This window comes from Herpailurus yagouaroundi, unplaced genomic scaffold, assembly GCF_014898765.1.
Source record: "Herpailurus yagouaroundi ecotype Mexico unplaced genomic scaffold, PumYag 190, whole genome shotgun sequence".
Classification (NCBI taxonomy): Eukaryota; Metazoa; Chordata; class Mammalia; order Carnivora; family Felidae; genus Herpailurus; species Herpailurus yagouaroundi.
In genome coordinates, this window is record NW_024412421.1 from 24162235 (window position 1) to 24190066 (window position 27832).

Genomic DNA, 27832 nt, shown 5'->3' on the forward strand with positions numbered 1-27832 from the left:
TGTCTGCGTGCGTGCACACATGTGTCTGCGTGCGTGCACACATGTGTATGTGTGCACGAGTGAGCAAGTGCATGTGTCTGAGTGTGCATGTATATATGTGCATGCACATGTGTGTGGAGGGTGGACAGGAGGGTGGCAGAGTGAAGCACACAGGGATGAGGGAAGGGAGGAAGTGAAGAAAAGCAGAGTGGTTCTTTTACCTGAAATTTAAGCAGGAAGTTTTCCTGTACAGGCAACAGTCTGGAAAGAAAGTGTTAGAGCAGAGCTTAGGAGACAGGGTAGAGGCAAGAACAACTTGCACGTGGGGGGATGCAGAAGCAGTGCCTGTACTTCTGGAACCATCTGTGAGCACTTAGGAATTAGTGGCAAGTTCTAAAAAGAGGGAGGCAGACACACTGAGGTACTGACACTCTATCTAGCTTGGTCTTGAGCTTCAGGACCTCTGAACTGTCACTCTCCCTGCTGATTGGTCTTAGAGCCAGGGCGGGTGGCACAGGAATGGTCTGCACAGGTCCTGGTAAAAGTGATCGTGGGGGGTGAGGTCAGGCACTTACCGGGACATCTCCGAGAGGCCCAATTTGCCATCCCCGTTCAGGTCAAACATCCGTAGCTGTTTAGGACAGACAGAGGTGCCTGGGTTATTTGCTTTGACCTCTCATGTGGGACCTTCACCTGCCATCCCCTTCTACTGGACAGGAAGGAGGATGGGTGGGGTGGCCTCCTGCCTCTTCTGAGGTCACCTGGAGGTCAGGGACCAGCATGGTCTAAATTGATCACTGCTCCTCCCTCCCCTTCTCGGGGCAAGGGCCACAGAAACACAGCCAGCCAGCACCAAAGGCCCACCCTCCCCAAGCCCATCCTCTCCTGGAGCTGTGGAGGTTGTCATGGAAACAGATGCTCCCAGTCTCCCACTAGCCCAGTGAGGATCTCAGAGAGAGGGTGTGTGGGGCCATGAACTAGCATCCCTTTTGCCAGTTGCCACTGGAGTCCCTTCACCTGGGCCTGGAGACTCAGCCTGAAAACCCAGAATCCCACTGGCTTGGGGCCCCAGTCCTATGCCCCTGGAGGGGTAAGGGACACTTCTGCCCACTTACTATGGTTTGGGTATATTCTTGGAGCTTGGGCTCATCATATGGCCGGTTTGCCTTCTTCAGCAGGTCAGACAGAAATCCCTAGAATACAAAAGGTCTCTTCAGAGCTCCTGACTCATTCAGTAGTTCTTCCCTCATAACTTGTTCAGTTAGTCAACGTTGTTTTCTGAGGTCTACCATTTGTATGGTTTCCATCCTTCATAATCCCCTAATCCCTAATGCTTGTGGAATGACCATGAAGGCCTGGAGGTAGCTCCTGGATGCAACTTCACCCCATAAGATAGGCTTCTCAGAGGGCCCAGGACACAGGGCTAAGCAGTGCCTGGGGATCACTAGTTCCAGAGGAATGTAGGGGTATATGTAGAAGTCAGAAGGCCAATCTGATAGGATTGCCTTGGAGGTGCCTGTCCTGGGCACTGACGTGCAAAGGAGTGTAGTCGGGTTGAACTCCGTGGCCCTGCAGCTCCATGTTACTGATTTCACATGGCTGTCCTGAACATGTTCACCAATTCAGAGCCAGGCTTAAGTGTTCCTAGGCAGAACATGAACCCATGTTCCTCACCCAACGTCTCCTCCCTCCCCAGATTGCTTATACCTACCACCAACTGTGGCCTCAGTCCCTTTCTCCATGCCTTCCATGCCCTCCCCCAGGCCCATCCTACCTTGAGTTCGTTGGCTTCAATGTAGCCACTTCTGTCTGTGTCATACTTCCGCCAAGCCTGCAATGGGAATGCCAACCCAGTTGCAAAGACCTGTCAGTATCTATAAGCCTCCTTCCAATTTCCTTTAATGGACCGGGCTGGGTCTTGATGTTCAAGAATATTACAGTGGGATGGGGGCATGGAGATGGGCTAGCCCAGTCCCTTTCAAGTCACAGAAGAAATGGGGGAAAGTGTCATGGCCAAGGTCACATAGAGAAGGAAAAAAAAAACCTGCTCGGACAAGGTCTCCCTACTCTATCTGGCTACAAGCCTGGATCTCTTTTTGGATCATTTTGTAACTAGGGTTTTGTTTTTTTGAATGGTTTATGGTTTTCTAAGGTGCTAACCAAGCAACTTCTAGCACTAACGTCTGACGGATCCAATTTTTGCTGTGGGTATATAGCATGTCCTTTCACTGCTCTCAAATCTTCTCATTCTCTGGGTGGTGGACCTCACTGTACCCCCATCATGGTGCACATGGCAGCCATGTCTGCATGAGAGCAGAACTGTAGTACAGTCTGCTTGTTTGGAGTATCCCAAGGCCACTCCCCATCTGTGTGATAAAAAAGCATTCCTTTTTCTGTTTTTAAGGAAACCACCCCTCTCCCTGCTCAATCCAGAGAACCCGTTTCCCCAAATCTTTGATCTATGTTGGTGCCTGATCATATTTCTTATATTTTCTTTCCAGTGGTCTTGCCTTGGCTTTTCCTCTCTTCTCCCTCAGCTCCAGACTGCACACTGGACATCAGTGACACTTGGTTTTATGAGAGTCAGCAAGCACAAATTATTTTGCCAAATTTGGATCTCCTGCCTCCCTTCCCTTTCCCATGCCATCTCTCCCTTTTATTGCCAGGAGTGTGAGTTTATGGATATCCCAGGATCTTTCTTCCATAGCAGCAAACAAGGCTGTGTAATTCTCCTGGGATAGTTGTGGATCAGGATATCTGGTAGTTTTCTTTTTATCCTGATTTTTTAAAAAGTTATGAGACACAAGCAAATCCCAACAAAAGGGCAGCCTTATATCAGAGACAACTTGGATAGATGGTATCTGACTGTGGAGTGTCTTTTCTCTGGGGGGAAAAATGCTCTGGTTCCATCAAAATATTCTTTCTCATGCCCAGAAAGCCTGCCTTTGAGAAAGTACTAAGAAATATGTGCAGGTTTACAAATATGACTTCACCATCCACCTGCATATACTTAGTACGTTAGAATTTAGTTCATCTGAGTCTTGACTGGGAAAAAAGGCAGACACCACCTAAGTTGCCTAAAAGGAGGGTAACCTGAAGGGACCCTAGTCCTCACTCAGAGCAAAGCATCACTTTGCTTTTTGCTTTTTTTTGGAGAGATCCTCCCACTGGGTCTGACCTCCCTCCCTCCCTGGATCCTCCCCTACCCCCACGCTCTCCACCCCCATGCTCTCGGCTCACTTCTCTCCCCACCAGTACTTTGTGCTCGTCCATCAGTGAGTGGGCCATTCTCTTCCCATTCAAGGAAAAGAGTTCAAGAGACCTGGGCTTTGTGAAATCTCAAAGAAATCCTGAGGCATCACTAAAATTAGAAATTACAATGTTGTGCTTAGCAGTGGGACAGAGCTATCTGACAGCACAAGGCTTTCAGAGCAGCAGAGGGACCAATTCATGTTTCCAGCTGATAAAAATGGAGCAAATGAACAACCCAGGGGGGTGGTACTGTGGGATGGTGGGGTCTCAGGAAACTTGGTGGGGGTATTGGCTCAGCAGTTATACTGTGGATTAAAGGATGAAGACAGATAAGAATATGGAATTATGTCAGCTACACAGAGAGAAGCCACTAATGATTTTGACACACAGAGACAGAGACAGAGAAAGATATTTTTTGCTTCTCCTTAAGCATTTAAGCAAGCTATTGTCATCCCCATTTTCCAGATCAGAGGTAGAATAGAAGCCAGTCTTTGGCTGCCTTCCTATCAGAGAAGGAGCCATCAGGCATAACTCTCCCTTTCCTACACAGCAAAATCGACACCCACAAAAGCAGCATTCTTACAAGTATATGCAGACTCCTCACCCCCACCCCCATAGGCAAGAGAAGGGACTAAGAACAAAATCCAGAGTGTCAATTACTAGCTATGGAATCTTGCCATCTTGAAAAAAAAAAAAAAAACTGGAGAAAATCCTTTAAAGCACCATACAGTGAAATCCATATCTGATGCTTAGGCAAGGTGCCACTTAAAAAATGACTTTTCTGCCCTTAGAATCGGTTATTTCCAACCAACTCTTTATCCATGAGGGGAACTCAATGCCATGTGGGGTTCTGGGCAGTAAGTCACGGAGAGGGGATTACCGGTGTCTGGAAAGGGATTTAACACGAGGAATGGCAACTCGAGTCAAGCTGAAGGCCAGTCATTATCATAGCAGGCAGTGTGTGTGGGGTATGGGTTGAGTTTCACTGTGAGGGACACATACATTGAATGGCTAGGGTGCAGAGTCCCAGAAAAATACCAAGAAATAATTGGTAGTTTTCCAGGTATCAGGATTAGTCATATATCTAGTTGAGCCATATGGAATTTGGAATTTTTGTAAATCAAAAATGGTCAAATAGCAACAATTTCACATGGTTCAATCATTTGAATATTACTCAAAAGACACATAAGGATGTTCTATTTCACATGAAGATTTCAAAGAATTTCTGTTGCCAAGATCTACTTTAAAGGGGGGGGGGCAGTGAAGCGCAGACTACAGTTAAAAATCAGGACTGGAAGATACCACAAGCTGGAATTCTCCCTGGGTTTTCCATCTTCAGGATGGCACATAAATCCATGCTCCCCACACATGCTCTTTAGAACCCTGACTTCAAGGGACACTAATGTTACTGAGAACAAATCATGTGAGATCTTGGAGCCAAATAATGTGAAACAGGCCTCTTCACTGCAGGATTTCTCAGAGACCATAAGATACAAATGTCTATGACCAATTCCCAAAGGGGAGATAAGTGTGTACATGGCATTTCCCAAAGGTACTTGACCCACACTTAATTCTCACCATACTCTCCACACTTTGACGTGCACATATCATTTGGGGATTTTGTTAAAATGTAGTTTCTGATTCAGTGGGCCGGGGACTCTGCATTGCTCACAAGCACCCAGGGGATGGTGATGCTGATGCCGCTGGTCCACGGACCCCACTTGGTGAGTAGGGCTCGGAGGGCTTTACCATCTCCCAAGGGACCATTCCCTGGCATCTGGGTGGGCCTGGCTCTGAACATGGGAGAAAGGCAGAAGAGTGTGCAGGGAAAAGGCAGCGCCTTGGCCTCACCTCCATAAACTCGGTGCTGGAGCCCACGTGCTGCCTGAAGCACAGAAGGAAGTTCTCCTCCGTCGGCAGGATCTGCGCCAGCTGTGGGGGCCAGAGAGCAACAGAGACATTACGGAGGGCCCTGCCAGGAGAGTGGGCGAGTAGCCTTTCCTGTGGGGAGGATGGTGAAATGGCCAGTGGCAAGGCAGCGTGGGAACCGCAATTGGCTTTCTTTCTGAGATTCGTCCTTCAAAAGGGAAGAAGGATGTTCTGAGAAGTGCATCTGGGTCACCCCAGATCTTAAGAGTATGAGCAGCTGGTGCCACTTTAAACTGGTGCCACTTTAAAAGGCAAGTATCCAGTCTCAAAAGAATACTTAGTAGAGCATTCATTCCATCTATATAAAATTCTAAAAAATGCAACCTAATCCTAGCTTAGCGGTTGCCTAGGATAGGATGGCCCGCACCAGGTGGAGGAACATTTTGACAGTGATAGAAATGCTGTATCTTGATCGTGGGTGGCAATTACATGGTTGTACACAACTGCCTCAACTCACGGAACGGTACACTTCAAATCGATGCAGTTTATTGTATGTAAATTTTTACCTCAGCAAATCTGATTTTTAGAAAATGCAGATACCTTTGTTCAGCACACACTGCTGGCCATCCCCCAGTCCCCCACTTACTTCGCTCTGGGCCTCCCCTGGTCATGGGCACATTCTGATTGGGCTGAGTCAGCTAAATGTGCTCTTGTTTCTGTTGTCAGTGATTGGCTTATGGGTAGGCATGTGATCTCGCTCTGCCCAGTGAAGTGTGAGGGGAGGTGCGCTAAGGGTACTTCTGGGAAAGGTTTCCTTGTACCTGTGAGGGGCCAAATAAGGTGGATCCTTTGTGGTTGTGTGTGGATGTGCTGCCTGGAACTGCTGCAGCCATCCTGTTTACCAGCCTGAGGATGAAGCTGTTTTGGGGGCAGAGAACAGAACCAAGAGAGGCAATGGGGAATCTGGGTGGCGCAATTGGTTAAGCATCCAACGCGATCTCGTCTCAGGTCACGATCTCACAGTTCGTGAGTTCAAGCCCTGCATCGGGCTCTGTGCTGATGGTGTGGAGCCTGCTTGGGATTCTGTCTCTCCTTCTCTCTGCCACTGCCCCACTTTCTCTGTCTCTGTCTCTCTCTCTCAAATAAATGAACTAAAAAAAAAAAAAAAGAAAAACCTGTTTGACAGGCTAGTTGTTTAAAAAAAAAAAAGAACTGCAGAGAAGCAGGGCTGGGGGCCTGGACTCCTTCATCCGGAGCCAACCTTTCCCATGGCTTTTCTCATTAGGACCCTCTCATAGTTTAAAGCAGGAGTCAGTAAACAATGACCCATGAACCAAGTCTGGCCCAATGCCTGTTTCTGTAAATGAACATATACTGGAACATGGCCACGCCCATGTATTTACATATTGTCTATGGCTGCTTTTGTGCCACAGTGGCTGAACTGAAAGAATTGTAACAATGTATGGCCCACAAACCCTAAAACATTAACCATAATCTGGCTCTTTACAGAAAAAAGTCTGGTGACCCTTGGCTGAAGCCCATTTGAGTCCAGATATTTTGAGACTTGCAGCTTTAGGAATCTGTGCCCTTGGTGCGTTTTCTAGATCCCCTTTAGCTTAGGCTGGTGGGCCATCCCTCATGATGTGAAGGATGACTGTAGTGGCTCATAGCTGTCCCCTGCAGGAGAGCTGCCCTCCACCAAACTGCCATTGCCCCAGTCACCCTCCTCCCCCCCCCCCCACCGTCCCCCCCCACAGGGGGAGGGAGCTGCCTGTACCAATGACTGACTGAAATGGGAGTACAAAGGGCCACCCCATGCTTTGCCTCAAGGTGAGACCAACTCTGTGGCACAATCTACCCTGCAGAGCTCCCTGTGAGATCAGGCCACGACCAGGATCCAGCTGAGACCACATCCTTCCTAAGCTCTTTCCTCTGCCCTCTCCTGCTGCACTCTTCCCTTCTTTGGGGAGTTGTCTCAGTAAGTCCCATCGGCTTGACTCTGTCTCAGTCTCTACTTCCCGGGCACTGACCTAAGGCAGCTTCCCAACCAGTCCACCCTGGGAGGAGCTATGCCCAGGTTCATGTGCTGCCATCATTATTCTTGACCTCTAGAACACAGGTAACCAACTAACTGCCAGAGCTGTTCGGTTAGGCACACACACACATGCATATTTGTATGTGTAAGTATGTATGTATATATGAACGTATGTGTGTGTATACATAAGTTGTTTCATTAAACAAGGAAGCCATTAAACGAGGTGGCCTTAATGCCTCAGTGGCCTTTGTGAGCAATCCAAAGCTGAAGCAAGCAGCCAAAACAGCCAACTAGGCTTTCCCAAATAACCATTTAAGCTATGGCCAATCAAATAACGTCCTTGCCCTGCTCCCACTTCTTCTCTATAGAAGTCTTTCCCCGAGCTACTGTTGGTGGAGTGTTCCTAGCCACTTCTGGTTTGGTGCTGCCTCATTCGAATCAATTTTTGCTCAAATGAACTCTTTTTTTAAACTAAAAAAATAAAAAAAAATTAATGTTTATTTTTAAGAGAGAGACAGAGTGTGAGCAGGGGAGGGGCAGAGGGAGGGAGACATAGAATCCGAAGCAGGCTCCAGGCTCTGAGCCGTCAGCACAGAACCCAACGCAGGGCTCGAACCCACAAACCATGAGATTTTTGACCTGAGCCAAAGTCGTATGCTTAACCGATTGAGCCATCCAGGTACCCCATTCTTTACATTTTTAATAGGCCTCAGTTTATATTTTAACAATATGTATATATCTGTGCATGTATAAATGTATGTGTATATATATAAATATATAAATTATACCTGTTATATATGTAAATTATGTGTTGCAATAATTAATTGATTAAAAATTTTGCCTTTGGATGCCTTTAGGTGGGGCATGAACTCTCTTGTTCTCCAGTCGTCTCCCTCCTTTCTCTCTTAAGCTGGGCTCATCACACATTTGCAATAGCTGTGGGGACACTGAGAACATTTAAGGTCTCCATCCCTGTCTTAAACCAGTGTTTGTTGCTTCTTTCCTTGTGAGACACAGAAAAAGTCCCACCTGTTCTCTTTGGTCAGCCTAAGTGTTGGAGGTGGGGTGGGGGCTCCTAGACCACCACCTCACTGGGAAGTCTAGAAAGGATGCTTGCCCACAGCACAGGACGATCCTCTCCGCCTCCCCGCCCCCCCCCCCCCAACCCCGCCGCCACAGCTCTTAGCCTGGACAATAGGACTCACCTCTGCCATTTCGATTTTCCCATCTGAGTTCTTGTCATATTTCTGCATGAACTCCTTCATCTTCTCCCCAAAGTTGTCACTCTTTGACATCTGGAGAAAAACAAATAGGGCTGATTGTGCTGCCGGGCCCCATGTGAACCATGGATCTCTCACCTGCTGGGTGCAGCACCATTGCAAATTATTTTGCGCCCCAACTATGCAGGCACAGAACCAGGCTGGGCCAACGCCCTGAGTGGTCAGGGCTGCACTCTTCTCCTTGCCAAGGTCCCTCCAAATCTAAGTAGTCTCTTCTTCGAGGCTCAGTCACATGACGTTCAAAGAGGGACAGGACATATGCCCCTGTATCATGTAATTTGTGTAATTAAGCATGCTCCTCCCTCTGCCTTTGAGATGGGATTAAACCACAGCTCTATCAGAAGGGTGAGGACTCATTCCCATCACTCAGATGTGAGAACTAAGGCCCCAACATTTTACCAAGGCAGCTTGTAATATAACCCAACTTATTCCAGTGCCCCCCAGTACCCCCAGGTACTGCACCAAGGAAGGTGAATTGTGCATTTTCTTCTTTCAGATCTAACAGCAATTCACGACATTTTTTACTCGGACTGCATCCCAGGAGGAATGTGAGGAGAAATTCTTCAGATAGCCAAGGTAATTTAAATCATCCGTTAGATTATTGTGACCATTACAAAGGCAGAGAACTTCAAAAGCTTCTTTAGCCCATTGTTGCCTATCTTAATCTAAGGCTCTCCGAAATTCTCAAATCTTACCCTGGTTTGGGTGCTGCAGATTTAATTATATGCATTAATGAACTCTTCGTCATCCCGAACCAATGGTGAATCTGCTTGGGCAGCTGATGCCTCTCAGCCTCTATGATGACTCTGGGTGCTCTGTGTGCTTCCTTGAACTGGGCCCAGGAGAATCCTACTAATTCTTCACTTTAGAGTCTTTTCTGTATCCCTTCAATTGCTTTCTACCTTTGGAACTGGCTTCAATTTATCACTATGTGTTCAACAATATGTGTTGCTTTATACTTACAAGTGTGCACAGAATGATCCTAGGCTCTTATCACAGATGTGGTCATCTGATTTAGCTTTAACAACAGCCTCAGTGAGGTGAGAGGCCCGTCCATTTTACACACACATGGAGGCTGAGGTGAAGTGACTTCTCCCCAGGTCACCAGCTGGTGTAGCTAGAATTGGAACTTGTGGCTCTGGTTTCTAAGGCCAGTATTCCTTCTAGAATAGAACAGCTGCTCTGAATACCAGTCCTGGGTGGTGTCAGTTGAGACTGTTGTTGACAGACTTGAGAATCACCCCTTGATGGCTTCTGAGGAAGGGAATGACTAAGATTTCAGACTAGAAGCACTTCATAAAAACACATTCCTCCGCCTACCCCATGATCCCAGAATCTGTTTTGAAGCCTGTATTTTCTGTGCTCCAGGCTTCATTATCCTAGTAATGAGGGGTGATGGGAGAACAGTTGATAAACAAACCCATGAATCACCTCCATCGCCTAAGCCCATCGCCTAAGCCCATCGCCTGGACCTCCTCCTCACTGGGCGCTCTGTTGAATTCTGGACCAGGAGCTCTTTGCTGGGTTTGTGACTCATCTCCCAAACTGTGCCATGAAGACTTGCTAATAAGCAATGGATTGGCCAACAGACACACAGCAGGGGAAAGCAGAGAGACCGCCAAAGGACCAGTGGGACCTGGGGTAGGGAATGGATCTGATTATGTATATTTGAGAACTAGACGTGGGAACCACAACAGACTAGTTCCAACTACCTTAGCTTTTCAGTATTTCAGACAGTCCTCCAAAGGCCTTAGTGAATTTAATAGTGCCAGCTTGGTACTGTGGGAAATAATGACCCTGCCACTAAGGGGTGGGGACACGATTTGGAGTTGCTTCAGGCAGGCTGAGAAAGGCAGTCTGACACCTCCGTGAATGAGGCTGGTCAGTACTATCTGGTTCAGATACTGGTTTGGAGCAATCCTCTGTTTGCCCCTAGATCCTTGCTGAGGATTCTAGACTGGTCTAGAACAGTGGTTCTCTTGTGGGGATTATTCTGTGCCCCCCGCAGGGACATTTGATAATGTCTGAAGGCAATTTTGATTGTCACAACTTGGAGGCGATGCTAGTGGCACCTCACAGGGAGAGACAGTGATACTTCTAAATATCCTACAATGCACAGGACAACCCCACCCTCCCAACAAAGAATTACCCAGCCCTGTCAATAGTACTGAGGCTGAGAAACTCTGGTCTAGAATAAAGACACTCGAAACCCCCGAGGCATCCAATCTTGAGTCACGATCCCTCTGAGAATCTTAGACTCTGGACTATTCCTTAGGGGAAAATAAAGTTTTTGTATACGCATACACAGACACAAAGCTTTGCAGTTTTTTGAGGGGATTCATTAACCGCTAGTATCCATTCATGAACACCCCTCAATCCCAGACACCCAAAGATATTGAAGCAAGGCTTCTTTTCAAGGGATGATTCCAGTTTAAAAAAAAAAAAATCCTTACAAATAAAAGAAAAACTTGGAAGGTCAAAACCAGAGATGTCAGGCCGGCTTAAGAGATACAGAACTTGGGACAGACAATGCTCAAAGCCATGGGCTAGATGATAGAAAAATCAAACAATGGGACAGAGTACTGGTCTTACCATTCCAGAGCCTTTTCTTGCCTTCTCCAGCTCTTGGAAAAAGTTTTCTAGCTCTTTACCTTCAATATACCCATTTCCTGTGAAGAAAGCAAAGAACAAATCAATTGACCTCAGAGCTAAATAGTGAGACTCATGGGGGTGGGGGTGATGGGGAAGTGAGGGGCTTCGTGGAGAACTTCTCACTGGTCAACAAGCAGGTGTCTGGACTGTGTAGTGTTAGGGATGTGGGTCCTGCTCTCAGGGTGTTTGCAACTGATACAGCTGCAAGATTAATAGCTGTGTATCTTTGGGGGTGTACATTCAGTAGTCAGAGAACACTGGGAGGGACCAGCATCTGGGCCAAGCCGGTAGAAGTGAGCAGAGCTGGGAACTGTCCGTAACTGGCTGGGCAAGCAGCAGGAGCTAGAATCCAACAGGGGACAAAAGGTATCAGCATCTGGGTTTGTCAGCAGGTGGTAGGCCCTGGTCACAAGGGTGAGTGAGGTCCGAGGCAGAATTTGGGTCTCTGGAGTAGGAGGATGTACTGAGTTGAAGAATGTTTCCACACTGGGTGCCTGGGGGGCTCAGTTAGTTAAGCATCTGACCTCGGCTCAGGTCATAATCTCGCAGTTTGTGAATTCAAGTCCTGCTTTGGGTGAGCTGGAGCCCTGCATCGGGTGAGCATGAGCCCCACTTCAGGTAAAACACAAGTCCCACTTTGGGTGAGCCTTGCTTCTCTTTCTCCCTCTGTCTCTGTCTCTCTCTGTACCTTGGGGGATTCTCTCTTGAGCCTCTCTCTCTCCGCTCCTTGCTCACTTGTACCACCCCCCTCAAAAAAAAGTGTTCTCCCTGGGGCGCCTGGGTGGGTCAGTCAGTTAAGCATCTGACTTGAGCTCAGGTCATGATCTCATGGTTTGTGAGTTCGAGCCCCATGTCAGGCTCTGAGAGCATGGAGCCTGCTTCAGATTCTGTGTCTCCCTCTCTCTCTGCCCCTCCCCTGCGTCTGTCTCTCTCTCTCTCTCAAAAGTAAATAAACATTAAAAAAAAAGTGTTCTCCCCTCCCCCCAAATCCATGTCCAATTAAGATGAGGTCATACTAGATTAGGGTAGGCCCTAATCCAATGACTGGTGTCCTTATAGGAGGCCATGTGAAGACACAAAGAGACACACAGGGAAGAAGACTACGTAAAGACAGAGACAAAGACTGGAGTGATGTATCTCCAGGCTAAGGAATGCCATGGATTGCTGGTGACCACCAAGAGCTAGGAGACAGACACGGAAGGACGGTCCCTTAGAGCCTCTGGAAGGAAGCCATCCTGCCAACACCTTAATTTTGGACTTCCAGCCTCTGGAACTGTAAGGGGAAAAAAAATTCTGTTGTTTTAAGCCACCCAGTTTGTGGTACTTTGTTACAGCAGCTTCAGGAAACTAACACAGAGAGGAAAAGTGGGAGGAGAAAGGCAGGACATCTGTCCTTTGGGCTGGGGGCACCTTGGTCACCGGGATTACGTGTAGGGGAGACAACCCACTGCAAGGCAATGAGCAGAGGCCATGAGGTCTGTGAGGACAGAGTAAAGCCCTGTTCTGCACTTATTACCTGCAGGACTGTGGAAAGGCATTTCACCTGCCTCATGTGCAAAATGAGTAATTACAATTAAATGGGATTTTGTATGTAAAGCCCATCATCCAACCCGTTGAGTGGACGGTAAATGCTGCTGTTGTTTGAGTTCAATTACTAGAACCTGTGTATAAGAATCTGGGTGAAAACTGCAATTATCAGGACCGGGCCCCAAGGTCAGGGCCTGACTTTTAAGATCAGGACAGGTGAGAGACCCTTTAGGCTCTCAAGTCTTGAATCCAGATAGCCCAGAGACCGGGTTAGCTGAGTCCATGGCCAAGGTCATTAGTCTCTGCTGTGATTGAGAGGAGGCATTTGTGGCTGGGAAATCAGACAGGTCTAGGGCAGTGCTCCCCACACTCCTGCAAACTGGACTCTCCTGGGATTTAAAAAAAAATACATGGACATCTGGCTCCTACCCTCAGACATGCTGATGTCATTGGTTTGGGGTATGAACTAGGCATCATGATTTTTTCTGAAGAAAGCTTCCCAGGTGATTTCCATGTGCAGTCATGTTTGGAAACCACTGGCCTAAAGTCAGGTTTCAAATCTGATCTAAAACAATTGAGCACGGTTCTTATAGAGAATAGTCAACTGGTAGCTTTTCTTCAAGGGCATTGGAATTACGAACGGCACAAAGAACATAAAAAAAGGAGTATTTATCCTGGCCTTTGGGGATGGGGTGTGTGTGGGGAGGGTCTTTCTCCCCCTTCACTTCCCCCCCTCCCCCCATCCCCTGAGAATTTCCATTCCCAGTAAATAACCAGAGAGGAGCCCTCTAGTGGAGAAGATGCCACAATAAACATTGCATGCAGAGAACAGGGGGGAGATAAATGATGTACTTTTGTCTGGGGTGGGGAGATGTGATTGTAATTAGGGTGTGGGGAAGGAAGACCTGAATTTCCTTTTTTCACAGAGCATACAGTGGTCATCGTTCTTGGGAGAGTTGGAATCTCATGAGTGTGCGTGTCTAATGGCTTGTGAGGCCAGCTGGAGAGGGGGAATGAGGGAAGGTCCAAGGGCTTTCTGGGCAAGAAGGCAGTCTAGTTGATGAGAACTCTGAGTTGAAGGAACAAGCAATTTTTCTCTTCCTCGGTACTCCTTGCAGTGGTCTGGCTATTCTCCCATTTCTGAGGCAGAAAGCTGAGATGAATTCTGGGCCCAGGCACAGCTTCCAGAAGCCTGGGGCTGGGTTGGACTGGGGCTCAGAGCCGGCACTGTGAGCACGTATTGGGGTTCAAACCGGCAGAGGCCCCAGAGGTGGGCCTTGAGGCGGGATGGGACAGACGCATGAAGGAGGGAGTGTGAGTCTGTTTTGTGAGTGTATTAGGAGGAGGTGGACGCGGACTTGGAGGGGTCAGCCCCAGATGCAGGAGAATGGATTCGAAGGAGCAGCTGCCACTGAGCTCTGAACAGCACCCCTCACCACCATTGCTCCTGCTTTGCATGGTGGCACAACGCACTGTCATTTCTCCGCTGGCTCCCGAACCTGCCGTGGAGGGGTGGGACAGGGGTGGGGGCAGTCATTCGCACTTCTCGTGGAGGCACCCACACCCAGTTCTCTTCCTGCCTCTACCACTCACCGGTTCACTCTGCGGTGTCGCCTCTCCGAACCTCAGTTTCCTCACCTATAAAATGGGGCTAATGAGGGTGCCTTCCTCACACGGTTGGCAGTGAAGACCCACGCAGAATGTGTTGGCCCACAATGAGCCTCCGAGATACCAGTGGTCGTTACCACCATGGCGGTGTTTCTGCTGGCTGCCTAGGCTGGGGAACACCTTGGCTTTGGGCTGCTTGCTTTGGGTAGTAAAGTTTGGGGTGCAGAGGGAGGCCGAAGCACGTGAGGCCAGCACTGAGCCATGTCCCACTGAGCAATCTGAACGGGAAGAAGAAAAGCATCAAGGTGCAGACCTGTGGGACCCGCCTTTTCCTTGGGGTTTCTCTGAAATTTACAAAGCATCCATGTATTTGTGTTTATTCTTGTTCTAGAAAAGTTTTAAGGTGGGTTAACAACCTTAAGAACCAGATAATCAGCCAGCGCCTAAACCAGCAGGAGAGGACGGACACTTGTGAATATCAGTTACTCCTTACAGATACAACACTTTTAATTGATCAAAGCACATCTGCTTCTCTCTTTACTTCAGCAGATCATTTGAAGCCTCACTATGGGTAAGGCCCTGTGTAGGTTACCATGTGGGGGTATGACGATGTACAAGATCTAGCTCCAGTCTTCCAAGCTGTCACAATCCTTTCAGACACACAGGATCACAACAGGGCAGAACAGAATCCTCTTCTGGTGACAAAGAAACTTGAGGCACAGAGAAGGTAAGCAATCTGTTCAGGAACACACAGCAAGGCAGGACCAGAATTGGAGTATCCTAATTCCTGATCTAGGTTTTACTCATTCATTCATTCACTCAACATTTATTGAGCATCCACTTTGTGCCTGCTGTATGCTAGGCACCAGGGATGTAAAAGTGAGGTAGACAAGGTCTGCTGTGATGGGGCTTATGTTCTAACTGGGTGGGGATAAGGGAGGGGCAGATGGACAGCAAGGAGAAGGAATGATGAGGCAACAGAACAGAGATGGACCTGCCAGGGCTGCTTGATAGGGTGGGCAGGGAAGGCCTCTCTGAGAAGCCCCAGCTACTGGACAGGGAGGACAAAGGGAGGCATAAAATCGGACACGGAGAGGAGCCAGGATAGTGCCACGGTAGAAACCAGTCCCCTCCCTGGATCCACCTTGCACGGCGTGGGCAGCAGGACGGTCCCAGAGGCTGGCAAGCCCCTCTCACCCTGCTGAATATCCCACCACCGCTTCCTCTCTGTGCCCCCAGCAAAGGGACCAAAGGTGCCTCAATTCAACACACATATATTGTCTGAGGTAAACAACAGTTCAACTTTGTGCCCGGTGCTCAGGGAGCTGTAGATAATTCTAGATGTGGGCTCGTTCCCAGGGAGCATTTAATAGTCTAGTGGGGTGAGGCAGCCAAACAAGCATGGCCAGGATCTACCAGCTGAAGGTGGAGGGAGAAGAGCAGAGATGGGATAGGGAGGCAGGGGCTGTGGGCCTGGAAGGAGCATCCCCCATTTTTGGGGGGGAAAGGCCTTTGCTACTTGGTCTCCCTCAGAGCCGCCTCCGTCCATCACCCAGGCGGCAGCTACTGTCTGTCTGGTGTGGAGGATGGGCTGGCCAACATCCTTCCAGGGAGGACTTTAGCACTAGACAAATGCATTGCTTTTTCTATGACCCTCTTATCAGGGCATGGGGTGACCGGCCACCACAAAAATCTCAAAAATCTCATATGGATGGGCATTGACAAGAATGTGGTTACCATAGCAACCGCTACTCCTCACCTTCCTATCAAACCACTTCCCGTGAATGTTAGGAAGGGGCTGGGTGGGAGTCAGGGACACTGCCTCTTTCCTTATTGTACTCTTGCTACCATTCTTCACCATCATGCCTCAATTTCCCCAAATAAATTTATTTATTTATTTATTTATTTATTTATTTATTTATATTTAATGTTTATATCTGAGAGAGAGAGAGAGAGAGAGAGCGCACGAGCAGAGGAAGGGCAGAGAGAGAGGGAGACACAGAATCTGAAGCAGGCTCCAGGCTCTGAGCTGTCAGCACAGAGCTCGACGTGGGGCTTGAACTCCCGAACTGCGAGATCATGACCTGAACTGAAGTCGGATGCCTAACCTCATTTCCCCAAATTTAAAGTGAGACAAAACTGTTTTACAATTAAGCTGATCACAGACACTGGAAAACCTTGACCAAAGGTTGCTCTGCCCCATGCTGGAAAGAGGCCGACTTGTTTCTCACTGAGACTTGTGTGTACATCCGGATTTTCTAAGACCTGAACAGGTAAGGGAAATTGGAGTAAGAGGTAACAGCCACCAGCTCTGTGGCTCTGAGCCTCAATTTCTTGATCTCTAAAATTGGTATAACTATGTATGCCCTTTCTACTTTATAGAGCTGTTGTGAGAGCCACACAAGGTAATGTTGTGAGAGCATTCTGGAAAATGTAAAATCTCATACAAATGGAAAGCATCATTTTTATACTCTGACTTCTGAACCAGTCCATGGCTGTAAACTCTTCAGCTCAGAGTTTAGAGCATTGGTTCTCAGCCCAGGCGGTGTATTAGAGTCACCTGGGAAGCTTTTAAAACAACACCATTGCCTGATTCTTCCCTCCCCGCCCCCCCCCCCCCCCACCCCAAGCTTCTGATTTAATTGATGGGATGGGGACTTCTTGTGGGCATGTTTTCAAAGCTCTCTCCGTGATCTGAACGTGCAGTCAGGGTTAAGGACTGCTTTAGAGCAGTGAGTCTCAAATGTTAAGGTGTGCAAGAATTACCTGGGGATCTTATTAAAATGGAGAGTCCAATTTAGTAGGTCTGGAGTATAAGGGCCTGCTGTTCAAATTGTGGTCTGTGGAACAGTAGCATTGGAATTGCCTGGGAGCTTGTTAGAAATGCAGAATCCCAGGCACTATCCAAGACCCACTGAGGAGGAAGCATTCGGAGTGAGGTCCAGACATCTGTGTTTTAACAAGCCCTCCTACACACTCAAGTTTGAGAACTACTGGCCTAGATGTGGGAGCAGTCTGTGTCTCTCTGTGATGCACAGGTTAGAGAAATTGAGGACAGGAGTTACGAAGTTTCAGACTCCTCGTTAAGAAAGTGTTCATGAGGCCAAGCCACTTGGTTGTTTGTCTGGGGTTCAAATTTATGGCAAGGCAAATAGCCCTGTACCTCCCAGCCTAAGCACCCTTTGAGACAGTCAAACACCACCCTTTGGGGCTAGAAATTGGCTTCCTGAGATCCTGCCCTGATACTAATATTACTTTTCATGGTGTGAACCATTTACAAAGAGGGTCCTACTCCCCACCCCTGCTGGTTGGTCTTCAGGACTCGGCCAGGTAAGCAGACAGGTAAGGATGCTAGAGAGAGGGAAAGAGATGAGTCACAGCCTACAGCCTGGTGTCCTATTCATCCCAGGGACGACCTCTGTCCAAACCTGCATTTGTCTTGGCTTCTCTGTCAGTCACCTCAGTGACTTCTAGGGGTGAAAAAACACAGTGCAAACAGCTACTGGATGAATGTTCAGACACGACTTTGAATCTGTTTCTGGGCTGTGCCACTTTTGGAACAGTGGTTCTGGGGCTGGGCTGGGTCCCCTGAACCTGTGGACATCTGGCAGCCTAACGCTGGGCCGATTCCCAGGCATGGGGGAGGCCAGAAGGATGGGCAGATTGGGCGAGAGAGGAGGGAGGACAGTAGAGAGCCAGGGAGGAGCAGGGGAGGGCCGAGGCCAGAGGCCGCAGATGGGCCTGGCTGGGCAAAGGAGGGCATGGGGTGCCATTGGCCAGGAAAGCCACCAGGGGAGAGGCACTGTTTTTGAAGAGCCTCGCGTCTGCTCTAGTAATTCTGGCTCCCCAGGTGTTAGAAGAGATTTCCCGGAGGGGTCTTCTTAGCCCTGGAAACCTCCCTCAGGGGCTCAGCGAGTGCAGCCACTGGAGTCTAGAGGGGAATAAACAGGGTGAGCGGGCAGGGACGGAGGCTCCCTGGGCTGGTGGCTGCCCTGGCGAGGCGGGCTCAAGTGTTTTGTTTGTCAAAACGGGTCTCAGGGCTGCCTCCCTGGGGAGCCCCAGTGCCTCCCTGGCTGGTGCAATCACCCCCTGGAGGCAGGCTGCTGGGCCTGGGGCACACATGGAGGCCACCAGCGCAGGGCCGCCCAGCACGCCGTGAACACTCCATACCAAAGGGCACTGTTAGCAAAGCATCTGGGGGTTTAGGGGTGAAGCAGAGCAGGGGACTGATTCCTAGGGCTTACTCTGGATGGGACAGGAGGCTACTTCCAAAGAACCCCACATCCTGCCATCACAAACCCCAAATCTATGCTCTGCTCTCCCAGATGGACACATGGACCTGACAGAGATTCGTTTGACAGGTAAAAGAAAGCCTCCCTCAGATAACTCTGAACTTGGCTCCCTGCACCAGATGCCTCTGACTTTTTTGTGCCAAGAAGTGGTCGTTTTTATGAGTCCTATAGTCACCTCATGAATAGCACAGTTATAGTGCATTGTAAATGTTGTAGTATTTGTGTAAATAATATATACCGGATATTCTGTAACCCTGTTTGGGGAAAAAAAAGTATCTTTTTTCACTGTTCCAGGAGCCTTCATTTAGTATTTCAGTGCGAGTGGCCCAGTCCTCTTTCTCCACCTGGGTGAGGCCCTATGGCTTAGCTCCCTGCAGGTCACAAACTTAGCAGTGACCCACACTCTGGCAGAGCCTGTCTGGGCGCTCGGGTTGGAGGGTGTTCGAGGTGCGTGTGTTTTAGGGATGTTTCTGTCACTTCCATTGGGTGTAGGAGGGCAGAGCAGGGAAGAAAGGGCAGGGCCTCCCTCTCCCTAATTTTCAAAGGTCTGCAGGCCCACACAGATAGGGAACACAGCTTCCTCTCTGCAAGAGGCTTTGAGAACCACCCCATGTCACCAGGGCCATCTGGAGGCAGACGAATGCCCAGAAGAGTCTGGGCAGATTCCCACAACTGGAGATAAATAACTTTTTACATCTTTACTGTTTGGCAGATGAACACAAGAAACAAAAGCTCTTATACAGTTTTCAAACATGACAGAAATTAACTTAGTAAAAGCAAATGCCTTTTAATTTTATCTCAGCCAGTCTGTAGAGAGAACCACTGTTCTCTATTGTCTATGTTATATTCTGTCAAGTATCTTTCAGCAATTTGCCTCATGAATAATGAAAATGGGGTCATACTATAATCATCCAGCTACCATTTAAAAAATCTTTCTTTTTACATGTTTAAAATGTTTATTTGTGTGTGTGTGTGTGTGTGTGTGTGTGAGAGAGAGAGAGAGAGAGAGAGAGAGAGAGAGAGAGAGAGAGTGGGGGAAGAGCAGAGAGAGAGGGAGACACAGAATCTGAAGCAGGCTCCAGGCTTTGAGTTGTCAGCACACAGCCTGACATGGGGCTCGAACTCACACACCATGAGATCATGATCTGAATCGAAGTTGGACGCCTTACCAACTGAGCCACCCAGGTGCCCCATAAAAAAAAATCTTAATAGTACATCTTGGACATTTTCCCACAGCAGTACAAAAGACCCACCTCACTCTGCTTGGTTGTATAATATTCTGCTCTAAAGACTGGCGCAATTCATTTTTCTCCTCACTAATGAAGCACATTCCCCCTCAAATTTTCAGTATTCCAAAGAACTCAGTAAGAGACTCCTTCTCATACCACTTTTTGCATAGGTACAAGTGTACCTATGTCAGATAGATTCCTAGGGTGAGTGGGATTCTCTACTTGGATCTGGGATGTCTGCTGGCCTCTGGGAGAGAATCCATCTTATCCCTATGATTTCAGTTGCTTCTGAAAGCTAAGGTGTTTCCCTTTAGGGCCACACCTTGGTTCTCCATGGAAATTCCCACTGGCAGAACAGGAGGCTGGTGGCCCGTCTGATCAGAACCACTCAGCTGCTTGGATCTTGCAGAGTGAGGATATTCCTGACAAAGAAGTGAGCAGGTAACAACAGGGCAGTGGACTCAGATATACAGGGCCATGGAAGGGTCACTCAGAGCATGGAAGTGGCATGTGGGCCTTGCGGTGTGCTTGGCTACTGTCTTTCCTACCTCTGCCTTTGAGAGATGACATCTGAATCTCCCCCAAATGCGTGAACTTGGGTGACTGAGGAGGAAGGGTTCAGGGATGGTACAGGATTCCTGGCCCCCGCCCCCCGCCACCACTCCTTCCTTCCTCCACCATGAGACTGATGATGATTTTGAAAAGACTCTAACTCTTAGGGCAAAGTCACCAGGATGACTCTTTCTCCTGGTTAGGAATAGGCTGAGTTAGGGTCAGAGCCCCCCATGCCATCTCCACTCTCTTTGGCATTCAGCTTCTCCTAGGATCTCCTTGTCTTTGTTTCCTAGGGGGTCCAGGAGGAGTGGGGCAGTGGCTCCCTGCCCCTGGTGGCTGTGCCTAACTGGGCTCCAGGGACCTGTGAACTGCAAAAGAGAGTCCTGCCAGAGCTCTTTAAGTTTGTGAGTGGCAGGGGAATCTGTATCAGGAAGAAACCCCCAGATGAAAATAGAAGCCAGAGTTAGTAAGCGGGGTGGTGGTGGGGGAGCAGATAGTGCAGGGAGCTACTGGGGTCTCCCCAGTAGCCTTTGGGTATGTGGGACAGATAGGTTAAGGAAGGTATGGAGCAAGTCAGTCCACAGCCTAATAATTCTGGGTTCTTTGTAGAATGCTAACTTGACCGTATCCTCATTTTTCTAAAGCACCTCTGAGCCATCTCTGGCATTTTAAGCCCTTTTGTCTTCTTTCTCTGTTAGGTCTGCAGCCCTTTCTTGGGAATTCCCTGAGGCCATGAGCAGAGAGGGCAACGGGGTGTCTGGTGGACAAGGAACCAAGAAGCAAGCATTTAGCTCCCCTTTCATTTCGGAGGAGACAGCCAGAGGCACAGTGGCTTTGGGGGCCTTTCAAGACTATTGTGTCCAGCGCTACCTTAGCTATGCTCCAGCCCAGACAAGGACCCATTTCTGAGATTAAAGGAACTGTCCATCACCTCCAAGCCTGCGGATTGTGGAGGCTCTTCTGTGGGCAAATGAGAGGGCAACTTGTACCTATCATCATGGAAAAAACCCCTCTTCCAACCCAAACGCATGTCCAAAAAGTAGGGCATAAACACTGGCCAGGAACCAGCCCCACTACTACCTTGCTATACAACCTCAGAGAACTCACCCATTGTGTCTGGTTCCTTGTCTGCACAAGGAGAACCGCGACCTGCCCAGCAGCCTCACAGTGTGGGACTCAAGAAGGTGTGATTGTATATTGAACAGTACGAGGTCTCAGATAAATGTAAGGATTCGCCTGATTATTGGGAGTGCTATTGGCTGTCCCCCCAAGCATAGGGGGGAAGTAGATCTATGGAGTCCTCTGTTTATTATAGCTGACTCATCTGGCAGGAGGCTGGTGGTGTAACCTTGGCCACTTGGTAACTTTCCTTGAATCCTGAAAGTCTCTGGTGCAGATAAACTGGCAGAAGCATCCTTAGGGAAGGTGCACGTCATCTGGAATACTAAGAGGCTGCACCTTACAGCCCTTTTCACCAAGGGAGTTTTATGGCACAAGCTGGGGATTGGAAGTACAATCCCTCCTTAGCCCCATTTTACAGATGTAACAGTCTACCCACCTCCTTCAGTAATTCACAGGCAGATCACTGTCCTAGCCCAGGTATTGCTCACCCAGTCCTTTGCTTGGCTCCAAGAAAACAAAACTTTACTAATGAGCATCCCTGGACATTAACCTTTGCCTCTCCAAGGGCTCTGGGCGGAGGGCCTCTGTTTTGTCATTTTCAGGCTCTAGGGAGGTGAGGACAGGAGGAGGGAAGAATTAAGTGAACCAGGGACTGATCCTCTCTCTGGTTCCCATCCCCCTCACTGTCAATCCCAGGATAAACACCCTGAGCCACCACCCTGCCAATGGTCTGAGATGCCAGAACATTTTGGATGCCAACCCCAGCCGGGAATTCAGAGAAGGGAATCAGATCACTTAATTTTTTTTGGAGTGGTGGAGAAAACATTTCTAGTGATATCAGAAGCTCCTGAAGGGGGGCCTCACTTTATGCCGGAGTCAGACCATTCATAGACTCTTAGAATGCCAGCACTGAGAGCCACCTCCAAAGGTCATTCAGTCCAGCCCTCGATTTCTGGGTAAGTCGATGTCTCAGTTGCATTTAAGATTGTGCCTCCCCCACCCAGAGATGGTGTCACCCAAAGCACCCAGGATTATCACCATGAGGGAATGTCAGGTTTGTACCTCACCCCTGCCCCCACCACACCTACTGCTGCTGTGTATGGGACCCATCTGCCCAGGGAGGATGGGAAATGGGCAAAGGAAGCCCAAGGGGTGTTCAGGGCCCTGATGTCACTCTCCACTCCCGCTCCCAGCCAATCACTCTGGGGAGGCCAGGGGTTTCCCTTCGGTATCCCCCAGCTCGCCTCAGCCTCCAGGACAGTGACGGGGGGGGGGGGGGGGGGGGGGGTAACCTAGTATTAAACAAAAGGGGAACCTCAAGAAAGAAACGAGTGGGCTTTTGAGACCTGTGGCTGCAGCAGCTGAAGGTAGGCCATTACCTTGAAGAGAAAGGCGGGGAAGGTAAGATGGCAGGGGGAATCATGGGGAGCCTTGCTGGCCCAGGCCTCCTCCCTGGGAAAGCTCCAACTTGCCCAGAATGAGGCTGCAGAAGCTGGTGGGCTCTCTGCCGTCTGTGTTAGGGAAGAAAAGTTGCTGACAGTTGTCACCAGAGCAGCCAGGTGTTTCCCAAACTCCAGACCCCGACCTCAGCAGGTTTTGCTGCCCAAACACCCCCAGGGACCAACGTACACCTGCCCGCATCAGCAAAGTCCCCTTCCCCTCCACCGCAGGCTCCCTGGGGGCCAATGGGCACAGAAGTTGAGAGATCTACTGACCGTCTGCGTCAAAGTGCTTCCAGATTTCCAGGAACTGGGACGCCGTCAGCTCGGCCAGGTGCAGGTAAGGGGGCTGCTGCTGCGGGCTAGCCATGGCGAGCGGCTCGGAGACCTCAGGCGCACAGCGCTGTCCCTGCGCCCGGCTCCGCTCCCGCACTCGGCCGGGTCCTGCGCGCCACGCTGCCTTTATATACAGTCCGGAGGCTGCGCCCGCGCCCGGCCGCCAGCAGGGGGCGCGCGCGCTCAGAGAATCAGCCCGGGTGTCGGCGGGCGGCGGCCGCGCAGCGGTTCGGCCAGTGGGCGCGCGGCGCGGGGAGCGCCGGGGACGCGCACGTGGGCGCTGAGACCGCTCGCCGCCAGGCCAGGGAAGCAGGGGCCCTTCGGTGCAAAGAGCGGGGAGAGGCTGCTCTTGCCTCTCTCTGACCTTCTTCAGTACAGCTACCAGGTATTGTTACTAGCAGTAGCAATAGTAATACGGGTAGTAGCCGCAGCACCACTAATAGTAATAATAATGTAAGCTTGACAAATAGCATCTGCACTTCACGGTTCACTGGGTGTCTCTCATGCCTGCTCCCGTCTGACCCTTACACAACAGGAAGAACAGGGACCAATTTTCTGAGGAGGGGACTTGAGACTTCAAATGACTGTTACATGACTTGTACAGCAAAGAGGGGCCCGAGCTAGAATTTGAACCCAGCTCTTTCCCCACACTCTCATGGTCCCTAAATGGGGCCCATATTGGGGAGAAGCCAAGGATTTTCAAGGCTCTGGAGGTGGGGGAGCGGCTGGAATCAGGGACACCCAGGGAAGATCCAGATGGAGTGGAGGAGGGGCTTCCACTGTCCCCCTGGGGTCTTGGTTGTTGCCCTCCCCAAGTCCCTCTGTGCCCTGGTTACCTGCCTCCTCCTGGACAGGCTCTGGGGGCTTTTGGACAGTTCTTCAAGGAGTGGCAGAACTACCTCCTGGTGCCGGGTCTTAACCGCACCCACCTAAGGACATGATGGGAATTTGCCTAGGCCAGTGGGCAGAGAATATCCATTGCTGACCTAGGAATGTTCTGTGCTGGTCTCAGAGAAAACAGAAGCAGCTGCTGAGGGCAGAGTCCTGAGAACAGCAGACAGGACTCCCCAAGCTGGGCACTAGGCTCCCTCCCCACTCTCTCCAGTAGCCTGAGCTCCTGAGCCCCCAGGCCTGTGCACCCATTACCCCTGGAGCAGCTGCTAGTCCCTCCTTTCTCCCCTCTCCTGCTGAGCGACTGAGAAATGGATTGATGCTCATTAACACGTACTAATGAGTGTTAGCTGAACTGCCTTCCGAAGGGAGAGCGAAAGAGAAGGAGGTAAGTGAGAATCAAAAGGAGGTCGCTGGGGCAGAGGAGCCAGGAGGAGACCGAGGGGGAAGGTTGTCCCTTGGAGGGAGGGACAAGCCTAGAGCGAGACTGAAGGAGAAATACAGAGTGAAGGTTCCCACACCACTTGATTTTGCTCAGAGCAAATGTGTTCAGAGTTTCTTGCAGGAGCAGACTGGGAGAGAGGAATCCGAAAAACCCAGCTTTTGAGGACTGTATGCATTCCCCTCGCCTTTGTGCCAGAGGAGAGTCCTGAGCTGAGAAATTCACCAAAGCCCGTGGGTCTCTTTTGTACTGCCCCCGGGAGGCAGGATTGTTCAGTGGTTAAGAGCAGACACTCTAGAATCTGGGTGCCCAGGGTTTGAATCGTAGAATAAGCTGTGTGACCTTGGGCAAATTATGTAACCTATCTGTGTCTCAAATTTTCTCTTCTGCAAAATGGGAATGCGAGTATTTACTTCTTAGAATTGCTCTGAGATTTAAATGACTTGATATTCCCACTGCCCTTCATGGAGCCAGAGATCAGCTGTGATTAGCTTGGCAAGATATTCTTTGGCCAGCATCCATCTTCTGGAGTAGTGAACGGCTCCTGAAGGGGCTAACCCCAGAGGGAGGCCAAGGGGAAGGCTAAGCAGGAGTTCTTCACTGTGCTGTACAGCCCTACAGGGGCCAGGCTCAGCCCCTTCCAGCTTTGATGCTGTCACTTGGGCTCCTCTGTCTCACCTCCTGCTCCTCCCCTTTCCCAGATGTGTGGGGTCAGAGAACTCATCCCTGGTACCTCCTTGTTGCTTTGGTTTTCCTGGTGAGGAAGAGAGAGTGGATCTCCTGCTTTGTACTTTTCAGAGCTGCTTAGATGGGGGTTGGCTATGAGGGGGGTACTTTGGCTTGATGGGGGAGGTCCTGGGTATGACTGTAGTGTGGCCCCGGTGACCTCCAGCTCTGCATTGGGACAGCCTGCATCATTCATTTTAGATGCATGGTTAGAGTCTTTCTGAGAGGCCCATTCCTGGGCCATCTCAGACAGAGAGGGCTGTAAAACCCAAGCAAGTCCCTTTGTCCTTTGTCCCCAGCCAAGTACTGCAGGAGCAGTCATGTTTAGGATTTATAAGCTCTGCTCTGGGGTCAGAAAGCTGTGGGGTCAAACCCACTTTGAGGGCCTTGAGCAGGCCATTTAACCTCTTTGAACCTTAGGAAAAATAGAGGTAATAAAAGTGATACTGGCCACACAAAGCGTAAAGACCAAAAATAATGTAGTCAAGACATTAGCTAGCAAGAATCCTGGTGGTGGTATGTGCTTAATTAGAAGGTAGTTATTATATTAACATAGGGTGTCGGGAGGAATTTTTCTTGTTGTTCTGAAAAGGGGCTAAGTACCCCACTTGTAAAGTTACCCCACAGAATCCAAGCACCTCCTGTCTGCTGGACTCGCTAAGCCTGTCCTTCACTTCCACCCAAGGCCATGGGCTATTCGAAGACAAGACTGTGGGATGGGGGGGCTTGTGGGCGGAGCCTTAGCCTTTGGGCAGTGCAGCATTTGTGGCTCCTCTGGGGCCAAGTGTTTTGGGGGGTCTTCAGAAGACCTCTCCAGGTCATGGGGGGACATCTGCAGTAAGAGGATGCTGGCATGCCCAGCTGGTCCCAGAGTAGAATTCTGGAGCCTGGGACCCATGTGAAGACAGAAGCGGTGCCGTTTTTGACTCAGGGTTGTCTGAAGGCCCGCACTGTCCTGTCCTGTGCCTGGAAGGATTGCACCCCTTTCCTGTTTTGTGCAACCTTTGGAGGGTGCTGTGCCTCCTGAGAAAGGTGCATGGAGTTTAAGGAAGGAGCAGAAGCTGGATACCTGCCGGTTAGTCCTTGGTGTTGAAGGAAGTCAGGGCGGAGCTGAAGGCCGCTCTAGGAAAAGCTTCTTTCTACTGTGCTAGACCCTCTGACTCCCCAGACACCAGCAGCAGTAGCTGTTCCAGCACACGGGGACCAGATGGGTGAGGAGAGTTCCTCCCCAACTTCTCCGGGCAAGGAGATGTTTCAGAGCACCCCCTCCTCGCCATGTCATGCTTAGCCCAGGTGGAGCCAGAGCCCTCATCCAGTCTGCATTGGGGCAGATGGGAAGCTTTGAATTGGAGAAGACTGGAGTTTTAGGTTAGACTGGACCACGTTTATGTAACTGAACTTGAGCAGAAAACCATAAACTCAGAACAGGAAATCGCTGAGGGATGGGGAAGAGAGATTCGAGGAGCGTGTTTGAAAGCAGTGATGATGCTTATATCTCAATGAGTTGAGACTCTTGTAATTCATTTTAGATGTCTGAGGTTTTGCTACTTTAGATGCTTTTATAGAGGGTTTTGGTATGTCTTGTTTGGTTTGGGCCTTGCAACTAGCCTAGCAGATGTGCAGTGCGAGAATTAGGCCCATTTTAAAGGTAAGGAAACCAAAGCTCGGAGAGATTAACGCCCAAACGAGACCCAGCCAGGGTGGGACCCTGAAAAGCTCTGGCTCTTTCAGTTTCCTGTTTCCAGGGCATACGGAGTCCTTGGGGACCAGGTGCCAAGCCCCTGGCTAGTGTGTGCATTGTGCTTCCTAGACCCTGGCCACAGGGCGCCTCCCTGCAGCAAGGAGTGATGCCATGTCCGCTGTTTCCAGGATGCCCATGGGTTCAAGGTGATGGCTGGCTCCTCCCTTCTCCAGGAGGGGAAAATCTGGTAACATTCTCCTTTTTGCAGCCCCAGCCCACCAGCTGTGCCCTGAGTACTGCAACCTAATGCCAAGGATTGGCAAGAAGACCTGCCCGACTTGCCCTGTGCTCAGACCCCAGAATCACTTTCCGAAGGGAGAGAGGCCTGCTGACTGAGAGGTGCTGAGATGCTGGGGAACAGATGACAGACTCGCAGCCAGCACCCACTGGGCCCAGGTAATTGGCTGAGCTCCTCAGAGCACCTGGTGTTAGTTAGGAGCACATCAAAGAGAAAACCACAAGCCCGATATGGTTCCTCCCTCTGCCTAGAAATATTTCTTCCAGATATTGCTTCTTTGGTCTTTATAATGGTTAGGCCTGGCTACCTGAGCGCTGGAAAGCTGGCCTTGCTTCCCAGAAAGGAGGATAAAAGGGATGCAGGAGCCCAGCAGTTTCCATGGAAACAGATCAGGTGGAGGAGAATAGAGTCCGGAGGAACCCAGAGGTGGGAGCAGGACTTTTGAGTAAATTTGGTCTGAAGCCTGAGATTCTATGGATAAAACATTTCCCTCCGACGAGGGGGTTTGGGTCACCATAGTGGCAACAGGATGTGGAATAAAAAGAGCTGGAGGCTGTTGAGGGACACCCTCCCCCAACTGGCAGGGTATGGGGGCCAAGACCTCCGGCTCCAGAATCCC

At 49.8% G+C, this 27832-nt stretch overlaps 1 protein-coding gene and 2 long non-coding RNA genes across 3 annotated transcripts in view; 2 read left to right on the plus strand and 1 right to left on the minus strand.

The window, feature by feature from the left end:
- The window catches only part of CALB2 (calbindin 2), a 28971-nt gene extending 5689 nt beyond the window's left edge, over positions 1 to 23282 (minus strand). Inside the window, exons 1-8 of the mRNA XM_040443056.1 lie at positions 23116 to 23282; positions 11008 to 11084; positions 8341 to 8430; positions 5083 to 5163; positions 1754 to 1810; positions 1095 to 1172; positions 555 to 610; positions 201 to 240 (exon numbers count right to left, since the gene is read on the minus strand). Of these exons, the coding sequence (XP_040298990.1) occupies positions 201 to 240; positions 555 to 610; positions 1095 to 1172; positions 1754 to 1810; positions 5083 to 5163; positions 8341 to 8430; positions 11008 to 11084; positions 23116 to 23209 (573 nt within the window). The 5' untranslated portion in view covers positions 23210 to 23282. The remainder of the gene's footprint in view (positions 1 to 200; positions 241 to 554; positions 611 to 1094; positions 1173 to 1753; positions 1811 to 5082; positions 5164 to 8340; positions 8431 to 11007; positions 11085 to 23115) is intronic.
- On the plus strand, positions 14755 to 21519 carry LOC121009764 (uncharacterized). The gene is made up of 2 exons (XR_005780824.1): positions 14755 to 14929; positions 20977 to 21519. It is a non-coding gene; the product is annotated as an uncharacterized LOC121009764 (long non-coding RNA).
- A 182-nt stretch (positions 23283 to 23464) lies between the features above and the next one.
- Positions 23465 to 27371, plus strand: LOC121010029 (uncharacterized). The gene is made up of 2 exons (XR_005780974.1): positions 23465 to 23560; positions 27184 to 27371. It is a non-coding gene; the product is annotated as an uncharacterized LOC121010029 (long non-coding RNA).
- Positions 27372 to 27832: the final 461 nt, after the last annotated feature.